Raw genomic sequence first — 10227 nt, 5'->3', positions numbered from 1 at the left:
GCTGTGAGACTGCGTGCCTCAGTTTCCCCATTGATAAGATAAAGACAGTCCCCAGACCTTCTACAGAGGACGGTGGTGAGTGTGAACCTACCCATAGGTGGCTGGTGCTGACGACGCTGATGGGATTATTGTTCTCTCCTTCCTGGCACTTCAGGCGCTGGTCACTCACCTCTCCGGCGGCGGTTGCGTGCCCTAGGCCTTGCGTCCCCTAGGCCGCCATCCCAGGCCTGGGAAGGAGCTCCCGCCTCCATTGCCCGCGGCCGCCGGCCGGTTCTCGGCCCTCCCCTGCCCCCTGGTGGTCACTCTTGGTATTTCCCCAAGGTATTTCCTGACCATTTTGGGACTGGCTTGGTCCCCAGGTTCCAGGCACCCGGAGAGGCGGCCACGCAAAACAGACCACCTGCCCGAGGCACTGGGTTCCCGCCCGCGTGGAGACGACAGAAACATGTGCCTGCTGGGCACAGGGCCAGGGCGCAGGGGGACCCTCAGGGGAGGGGAGCCTTGAGGGGCAGGAGGACAATATTCCAGAGGGATGCCTCCTGCCCCGGGGCCTTTGCTCATGTTGCTAAAGACGTTTTCATCTCCTGCAGGTGCTCCAGGGAACCTCTCAGACACCCCTTCTGCCTGCGGTGTGCACGGACACTGGGGTTTGTCTCTGCATGGCCAACCCGTGCGAGGGAGCTGGTCACGCTGTGATCCCGGAGCTGGCAAGGCTGGGGCTCTCCCCGAGGCAGGAGAGCGGGTCCCTCCTCCAAACGCGGTGACCTCCTCAGTAAAATGGGCTTCTGGTCGGCCTTCATGACGGCTCCGGAAGGTTCTCAGCACAGCAACCGGCACACAGCAGGTGTTCAGTTTGTGACCATGGGATCCAGCTGAACTTTGGGAAAACTAGTTAAGGAGCAGCGTGTGTACTTAGTGTTCGGTGTGCCGCCTGTGCCTGTCAGACAGCAGTAACAAACTGCTCAGCGTCGCAGAGGCCTGACGTGCAGCTCGCGTGTTGCTCTAGCAAAGTGTTCTGCAGTCAAGCAGCTATCTCCAGGGAGGCCCTCCTGGGGTGGGGGGAACCCAGGAGCCCAGCCACTGGCCCCCAAGGGGCCCGCGGGCTATCTGCAGGCTGTACTGGGGGCTCACTGGGCCCCCACCCTCCCGGCTTACCAGCGTGGGGCTGTTTGCCTCCCACAGAGAGGGGGAGATGACCTGGGGAGGCCCTGGCACGGGCCCGCCTGGCCTACCCAGAGACGCACGTCCCGAGCCCGCGCACAGACATGGCCGGGCAGGGACCTCGTGGGGATGCCTCACACAGGCTGTCAGGGCCACAGTGAGGGCACAGGGCACGCCCGGGCCCCAGCCCCCAGACGACCTCTGAAGGCCCAGTCCCGAGAGCCCCACAAAGGTGGGGGGACCTGAGGAGCGCCCAGACGGCCCAGCCTCCAGGATGTGGGCTCAGGACCCACCAATCTGGGTTCGGTGGGGCTCCAGAGTGAGGCCTGAAGGACAGGGTTGGGCACAGGTACCTGGTGGCTGCGGGTACCCCCAGGGGAGCCACAGGGAAGAATTGGGCTGGATCTGGGCAGGGATGGGACAGCGCAAGCAGGGGGAGGGCCTGGCCGGGGGGTGTGCCAAGGCCACTTTCTCTCGTGGGATCTGATGGAGGGGACTGGGCTTTGGGCAGCTCTGGGAGAACGTCACATGCACGGGCCCGGCGGAGGGGCAGCCCTGGCCTGACCCGGGGCATCATTTGGTGGCAGTACCTTCCAGGCAGGATGGGGGCCCAGAGCCCCCACCCCCAGCCTCCCTTAGCTCAGCCGAGGCCCCAGAGGCATTCAGCCGCTGAGCGGGACAGAGGATGTGCACGCTGGGCACCCAACAGGGGGGAGGAAACCAAAGCTCAGAGAGGGGGACGAGGATGCTGTGCATTGCATTTCTATGCCCCGTGGCAAATGGCACTGACACGTCACCTGAACACACTGCCGCCCACCGATGCGTGTTCAGCTGGGTGGTCACAGTGGCCTGGTGGGCACATCCACAGGCAGCTGCTCAGCTACCTGGGAAGCCGATGCCCTGGGCCATGGCCATCTGGGAAGTGGGTGCACAAGGACCACCCACCGTCCCCTCCACCATGCCCCATGACGGGCCCAGGGATACTCAGCAGGTGCGGGGGTGGGGGTGGGCGCAGGCACCTCTCCCAGAGTAGCGGCTGGTTTTTCTGCAGCTGCCCATGCCCTCCCTCCTCAGCTGCCCTGCGCTGTGCATGTGGAGGGGGTCCAGGCAGGACCTGTTGTGAATAACTCTCAGATCCCACATGCTGACACCGCAGGGTGCGGGCCCTGGGCTCACTGACTCAGCTAAACCGTTCACCTGTGAACCGTACGTGGTTCTAGAGGCTCCGGGGGGGTGCTCGGGGCCGTGGCGGCCGCTCCTGCAGGCTGGCTTGGGGCACTCTGGCTTTCCGCGGGCAATCCAAAGGCTTTCCGAGGAGAAGGCTGGCCGCCCCGCCTGGCCTGCCTGCCCACCCTCGCCCCAGCCCCGCGCTCCCCTGCGCTCCCCTCCCGCCACCCCTCCCGCGGATGAGCAGGAATGACACAGACATGGTTCTGTACAAAACCTGAAATATTTTTACTCTTTTAAAACTTTGATCTAAGCTGCCTTAGACCTCATGGACTCGATACAAGAGTAATATGAATCGGGAAATAAAACACTTTAATAGCCACGGTAAACTTTGTTAGAAATGTACATGTTGCCAAATAATAATAATAAACTTTAAAAAATAAAAGAGAGAGAAAGAGAACAGCTTGATGGCCGGGTTAGATTATATAAATGTTCAACAAGGACGGGAAAGGAAACCTCGCAGACGCCAGGGCGGCTCCGTCGGGGCCCGGCGACCTTGCCCGCCAGCCTCGGGGCGGGGCCGCACCCCCACCCCCGCCCCTCCCCCCCCCGCAGCGCGGGCCACTTCTGCGCATGGACACAGCGCCCTGGGACGGGCGTATAAACAAAGCTCATAAGAAATGTACAAATATAAAAAGCTACAAACATTAATAAATTACAGCATCACAAAACACAGAAACACTTCACAAGGTGCTAGTAAAATAGCGGCGTCCCCACCCCCTTCGCCAACAAGAAGGAAAGAAAGAGCTGGTATTCGAGTTGAAGACCCCTCTCTGATCGCGTCTGGAACAGGTCTCGTGCGTACGGTTTGCTTCTGTAAAGACAGATATAAGGCTGCACAGACATCACTTGTTTTTCAGGCAATACCTTAGTTCCTAAGAGAAAGAAATAATACCGACGATAACAGTAGAAAGAAAGAAGGAAAGGAGAAGCATTGGAAACCCAACTGCTCATCAGACTCGGCAAAAAACTCGTATAAATGTTAATGAAGGACTCTATAGAAAGAAATTCCTAAAGATACTTTTACTCTTATAAAAAAGAAGTTATTTAAAAAGCTATTTACACGCTACATTCTATGAAAAATATGCTTCAGGAGATACATCTAAAATTAAAATACAGGATTGCCTGAGAAACAAATCCAGCCCCTCCGTGTCACTGGGCAGAGGACGTGCGGTCTGGGGTCCGCCCGTGGCCTCGACACCAAACACCGACAGGTGACAAGACAGAAGTGCGGGCCCTGCGTCCCTGGGCCGCCCAGCTGCCGTCAGCCCCGCCAGGCAGGTGCCTCGGCTGACAAGTGCTTCTCCGAGTGTAGCCGGTGGGGCTGGACGGGGCCCGCCCACATGGCTTAGCCTGGGCTCCCAGGCCCTAGGTCGTGGCTGGGCCCGACCCTTCCAGGGGGACCCCCACGATAGCGCCCCCACCCCCTAACACAGACCCTGCCGCCGGCCCCAGCATCCCAACAAACGCCCCGGCAGGTCAGGGCACGACATCCACCATCCGGCCCGCCACCTGCCGGCCACGGAGCATAGAGGCCCCTCTCCTGGCCGGGCCGAACGCTCTCTGGACTGAGAATCACTCAGGAAGAGTAGGGGGGCACACAAGATCCCATTTTCTCCTCCTCTTCCTCTCTAGTGTTCTTTGCCTTTTTTAAGCCTCTGGAGGCTACCAGCCTGCGGCCAGCTCAGACTCTGGGCCTGGTGAGCGTTGGCTCACTCCTCCTTCCTCGAAGGACTCATGCTCCCAGCAGAGCTGCGGAGGCCCTGCAATCACACCCACACTCAGGGGTGCCTGGAGGCTGTCCTGAAACTGGAATGGTCCTCACGTGGGCAGGGCCAAGTTTCGGGAACTGGTCACTCTAAGCAACTTGAGAAAGGACATCTGTCCACGTTGGTGAGCTCCGCCTGCTGAAGCAACAGATGCTCGTGTGGGGGGGGAGTGGTGGCCGGGAGGGAGCCAGGCCCTCCCCGGGGTGAGGCAGCGCGGCCACCCTCCTGGGGGCGGATGTTCTAGCGGGGCTCCGGGGGTCCTGAGCGGAGCGGAAGGATCCTGGCTTTCCAAACTTTAAAGGAGTAGTTTTCCATTCCGATGAATTTTCAAAATTTTCCCAAGCCTCTGCTTGGCGGTGGCCATGCCCTTTTTTGTACGTTTTCCTGCACCAAGAGACACAAAAGTGGCGGGTGTGAGAGCTCGAGAGGAACCTACCCTCCTGGAGCCCCCATCTTCTCTGTAAGACAGGCCTGCGGGCCTGAGCCCTGGGGCTCCAGACCCCGCGGACCCACCAGTGGTCACCAAAGTGCCCTGCTGCGAGGCTGTGGGATGAGGGTGGGGGGACAGCACCACGAGGGAGTGAGGCCTAGCCCTCCTCCTGGCGGCGGGAGCCACACTCCCGTGTCCACAGCCAGCTGGGCCTGGGGGCCAGGGTGCAGGCAGATCGGGGGTCTGGGGGTGAGAGTGGGGACCTGGGGACCCAGCCGGCCGTCCTGCCCCCGAACCACCCAGGGAGCCTGGATCACCCTGGGCCCCTCGGCACACTGCCGACCACACCCAGCTCCAAGCTGGGCCCCAAAGCCAAGGCGAGCAGGAGCAGCTTTCGCACTGTGAGGGGCCCTGGCCGAGCACGTGGCTGTAGACGTGGCCACCGGGGACAGAGGGGACCCGTGGTCCTCTAGCGTGCAGTCTGAGGGCACGCGGGCGCGGTACCTTTGGCGGCAGTATTGTTGGGGGATGACGCGGAGGGCCGCCTCTGCGCGAGGAAGACCCCGGGGGCCATGGGCTGGGAGGCGCGGCTGGCCTGGGCCCCTGCAAAGGCTCCGGCCGCAGTGTACTCGTGGTCCGCCAGGCTGCTGCTGTGGGATTCAGGCGGGGGCTCGGGCGAGCTGCCCTCCTGCGAGGCCTGGCTGCTGGCCGTGCTGGCGGAGGCCGGGGTGGCGGAGGCCGGGGTGGCGGAGGCCGGGGTGGTGCTGGCAGAGGCGGAGGCCGAGGCGGAGGGCGAGGGGGTGTTGGGGGCCAGCTTCCTTTTGGTGCTCTTCTTCTTCCTGCTCTTTTGCTCCTCCTTTGGACAAAGCATGCGGCCGGGCCTCAGACGCAGGGGCTGGTCCCTCGTGCGTGAGGCCACTCCCCTGGCGTTGGGCCAGCTGGCCCCCAGGAGACCTGGCTGGGTCCACACCTAGCCCCACGCTCCCCCACCGTGAACCCGAGCAGCACCGGGACCCGTGCAGGGACCACCATTGCCCCCCTGCAGGTGAGCTGCCCTGGACATGGGGACACATGGACGGTGACAGCACCATTCAGCTGCAGTGGACGTGCCCCCTGCCCCATTCCTCCACCCACAGCCTGACTCCCGGCCGATGGGGGGGGATGTGCCACCAGCACCCCACTCCCCAACCCCCTTCACTCCCAGAAACTTGTGAACAGGGATCAGCAAGACTCAAATGTCCCCAAGCCTGAGACAGCTCCCAGACTGGGCAGTTTGGGCAGGGGGCTGGGGGGAGGAGCAGAGGCCCAGGCAGGGGGCTGGGGGTGGACAGAGGCCTGGGCAGGGGGCAGGGGTGGGGGAGCAGAGGCCTGGGCAGGGGGCTGGGGGAGCAGAGGTCTGGGCAGGGGGCTGGGGGGGGGTGCGGAGCAGAGGCCTGGACAGGGGGCTGGGGAGAGCAGAGGCCTGGGCAGGGGACTGGGGTGGGGGCAGAGGTCTGGGCACAGGGCTGGGAGGGGGAGAGCAGAGGCCTGGGCAAGGGGCTGGGGGCGGGCAGAGGCCTGGGCACAGGGCTGGGGGGTAGCAGAGGCCTGGGCAGGGGGCTGGGGGGGGGAGCAGAGGCCTGGACAGGGGGCTGGGGGTGGACAGAGGTCTGGGCAGGGGGCAGCGGCGGGGGAGAGCAGAGGCCTGGGCACAGGGCTGGGGTTGGAGCAGAGGCCTGGGCAGGGGGCTTGGGGGGAGCAGAGGCCTGGGCAGGGGGCTGGGGCGGGGGAGCAGAGGCCTGGGTAAGGGGCTGGGGGGGAGCAGAGGTCTGGGCACAGGGCTAGGGGGGAGCAGAGACCTGGGCAGGGGGCTGGGGTGAGGAGCAGAGGCATCTGGGGAGCTGAGCCCAGGCAGGGCCCGTCTCACCTGCTGGGACAGCTTGGCTGCGGCAGCTGCCAGCCCAGTCTCGATGGAGGCCACTCTGGTGCCCTCACGCACAGGCCTGTCCTGCCTTGGCACCGATGGGCCGACCCTCGCTGCAGGAGAGAACGTCAGCCTGCCTCGAGTGGCCACCTATGCCTGTGCACCCCTGCGTCAATCTGTGTCCAACACCTTACAACTCAGGGAGGGGCCCCACACCAGCAAGACAGGGGACAGCAGGCTGGGGTCACACGGAAGGTGGACTCAGACCCCCACCCCAGGCCAGGTGCAGAGACACCCCCCCTAGGGCTGCTCATCCAGACCATGTAGGTGAGGGGCCGGCCCCCCGCAGGCAGTCCCCCAACCCCGGCCCCTGCACTACCTGTGGGGCTGTAGGGGGCGTCGTCCGAGCCCTTCCTCTTCTTGGACCGGGACTTGAAGACCGGACTGTCCTCATCAGACTCCAGGGAGGGGTAAACTAGGAGGTGGGGGGGGGGGGGGGAGGCTGAGCCCCTGCTGAGACCGGGGGACTTCAAGCTGCAGAGCACTGTCCCTCCTGTCATGGCTGCCACACACACACACACACACACACACACACACACACACACACGCAGGCACAAGTCCCCTGGGAGCCATCCAGCCCAGGCCCCCTGAGGCACAGCAAGGGCAGGGACTGGCCAGAGAAGAGCTCCCAGGCCTGCCCCAGCGAGTCTTTGATGAGGAAGCCCCGCACAGCAGCTCTGGGGGGATTCCCGGGTGCCCCCGCCACAGCGCTCACTGCTGTCAGTCTGTCAGAATAGGGCAGGCCCCACATCCAGGCCCACAGGTGTCCACCCCGACAGGGCAGGGCCAACCTCCCCTCGGGAGGGCTCTCCAGGGGCAGGAGGGGGGAGTTGAGGCCCTTGGGCCATGGGGACCGTGCCGAAGGCAGACCCCGCATCACGGGGGTAGTACACCCCTGGGCCCCAGACATCCCCAGGGGGGCAGGCCAAGGTGTGGAGGCAGGTCCTCACTCCTGAGCCCTCCCCTGCGGCCAACAGCAGCTCCCCAGAGCTGCCCGGAGCCCCGAGAGCAGGGCCTGGAGGGCTGGGGGGGAGGGTCATGCCCTAAGCCCCCCTGCTCACCGCCCACCTTGGATGTGGGCCACTCTGGGTCTCAGTGTTGTAACCCACACAGAGACAGACGGGACGGCCGTGGTCTCAACATGTCTGTGAGCGTGCCACAGTGTGGCCGCAGAGGGGGGTAGCGGGGTCGGTCCTCAGAGGGCAGAACAGCCGTGGACCTCCAACCCAGCAACGCCCCGTCCCAGGTCCACGCCAGGCGCACTGCAAACGTGGCCACACGGCACCCCTGCACTAACGTTCCCAGCAGCAGCGTCCACGGTGGCTGAGAGGCAGAAGCCAGCAGGCGGCCGAGAGTGGCTGGAAGGGGCCAACACGTGAGGCAGCCACGGCAGAGCACGCGAGAAGGAAGGTCTGTGCTCAGGACGTGACGCACACAGACGGAGAGACTGTGTGAGCTACGGGCCAGGGAGGGGCTCTTTCTGGGTGGCGACCATATGCTTCTGAGGCCGACTTTCCTGTCTCCTGAAGACGGCTCAGCTCCCGGCACGAGCAGAAGCCCGGGGGCACTGCTGGCACCCGCCCGCACCCCCGGGGCCTCACCATAGTCTGAGTCCTTGAAGCAGGCATCCAGATGGTCCTGGTCCTCCTCGTAATCATCCAGGTCCACGCTGTTCTTAGCTGCCCTCTTCAGCAGCCGCTTGCCGGCGCCCTTGCCACCACCCCCGTTCTTCCTGGCACCGTGAGCCACCAGCGAGCTGCCCTTGGCCTGGCCGGCGCCCCACGTGGTCTGCAGGCAGGAGTCGGAGGCCTGCAGGTTGGCCATGGACAGCATTCCCTGAATTGCTTCCTGCGTGCTGGGGGAGGCCGGGGGCTGGCTGGAGACACAGAGAGAAAGGCGGCGCTCAGCCCACAGGCCACGGCCCACAGCACCGAGCCCACGGCTTATGACCCGTGGCCCACGTCCCACAGCACTCAGCCCACAGCAAGCAGTCCATAGGCCATGGTCCACAGCCCATGTAGCCCCCACCCCCCAGTGGCACAGGGCACAGGGTGGAGCACAGCAGTAGCTGATGACTCCCTCTCTGAAAGAGCCAACCACCCCCTTCTCCAGCCCTTTGCCCCCACACCCTGCAGGGTCAGACAGGGCATGGTGAGGGGACACAGGAGAAGAGAGGGAGCAGAAGGGGGCAGAGAGAGAAGGGTGGCAGAAGGACGGGCCTGTACCAGCCTCTGATCGCGCCTGCTCTCTCCCACCTGCTCTTTACCTGCTGGCCACACCTCAGCCCGGCCTGAGCTCGGCTCCGCTCAGCCGCCCCCTCAGGCAGCTTTCCCAACACCACCTTCTGCTGACCTGATCCGGGCACCTGTCACCCTCTGGCTCTGGGCAGTGCCGGGCCCCCTTGCCACATTCTCTTCGCCTGCCCCACCCCCTCCGCCATCACCTCCTCCCAGCTGAACTGACTCCCCTCCCTCCAGATACCCAGTGAGGCTGTGCTGCTGACTGACGCTGCGTCCTCCGCTGGCCTGGGCTCTGGGAGGGGTGGGTGGCAGCCCCCCTCCCCCCCAACAGAACAGAGGCCTGGACGAGGCTGGATGGGGACAGCTCTCACCGCCAAGGCCTGGGCTCCTCCAGGTGCTGTGCTCTCCTCCCCGTCCCCGCAGACCCCCGCATGGGGTCTGTCTGGGCCTTCTCAGGGACCTCAGCTCCATGTCCCCCCCCCCCCCCCCGCCAGGTCTGCTTTCCTGCCCCTGCCCCAGCCCATGCCTCCTTGCAGCCAGCCACCCACCGCCCCCCGCTCCTCCCCTAGCCTATCTGCACCAGGACAGACAGCTCACCCTGGTCAGCCTCCACATCTCCCTGCAAGGCACCCAACACCCAGCCCAGGAAACTCCCAGTGGGCCTGGCCCAGCAGGCATCTCTCTTCAGGGGCCGTTTCTGACCCTTGGCCTCACCCCCGTGGGACAGGACAGCCCACCCTGACCTGTGGGCCCCCAGCCAAACCATCGTGTCAGGCACTCCTGAGCTGACCCTCCCTGGGAGACAGGACCAGGAGTCCCGAATGGGGTGGGGAAGCCACAGGCGCTTAGCCCTCCTCCCCATCACAGACCCAGAAGGCCTAGGCAGCGGCTGCAGGGTCCAGCCCTGGTGTCCGACATCCATGCTTCTCCTGCCTGCCCCATGTGTCCTGGGGGATGGACCCACTCGAGGCTACTGTGACCCCAAAGCAGCACCCAGGGTGTCAGTCCACACAGGCCCTGCTGGGGGCTCTGCCTCGTCCTCTCTCATGCTGCCCCCCACCCCCACCCCACCTTCCAGAAGTGTTGGAAACACATTTAGTAGTAAAACCATTATAACGAGAAGGAGCCACAAGTCCCGGCTCAGAAGTGAGAACTTCTCAAACAGAGGGCCGGCAGGCTGGGGGAGATACAGCCGACCCCCAGGGAGAACAGACACAGAGCGTCCCTGCAGGTCCCAGGGGCCCAGTGAGACAAGCTTGGACACACGTAGTCCTGCTGGGTCACTGCTGGGCTCTAGGCCAGGGACTCTGTCCGGAGCAGGGAGGAGGGGGCTGGGGAGGGCTCTCCAAGCAGCATCCCCACAAATATCGCCTCTCGGGCTCTGCCCCAGATACCCTGGACCACAATGTCCTGGCTTCTGCTGCAACCAAACAGGAC

The 10227-nt window shown here is 64.3% G+C and overlaps 1 protein-coding gene across 2 annotated transcripts in view; it reads right to left on the bottom strand.

The window, feature by feature from the left end:
• Positions 1-3396: 3396 nt before the first annotated feature.
• The window catches only part of PHF2 (PHD finger protein 2), a 73839-nt gene continuing 67008 nt past the window's right edge, over positions 3397-10227 (bottom strand). For both annotated transcript variants that reach the window (XM_053907701.1, XM_053907700.1), the window contains exons 18-22: positions 8152-8426; positions 6870-6965; positions 6494-6603; positions 5092-5443; positions 3397-4541 (exon numbers count right to left, since the gene is read on the bottom strand). In XM_053907701.1, the coding sequence (XP_053763676.1) occupies positions 4453-4541; positions 5092-5443; positions 6494-6603; positions 6870-6965; positions 8152-8426 (922 nt within the window). In that variant the 3' untranslated portion in view covers positions 3397-4452. The remainder of the gene's footprint in view (positions 4542-5091; positions 5444-6493; positions 6604-6869; positions 6966-8151; positions 8427-10227) is intronic.

The sequence above is a fragment of the Panthera pardus genome, unplaced genomic scaffold (assembly GCF_024362965.1).
Source record: "Panthera pardus isolate Hobbes unplaced genomic scaffold, ASM2436296v1 HiC_scaffold_20, whole genome shotgun sequence".
Lineage (NCBI taxonomy): Eukaryota > Metazoa > Chordata > Mammalia > Carnivora > Felidae > Panthera > Panthera pardus.
Note: the sequence above shows the minus strand (reverse complement) of the source record. Positions and strands in the feature narration are given on the sequence as shown.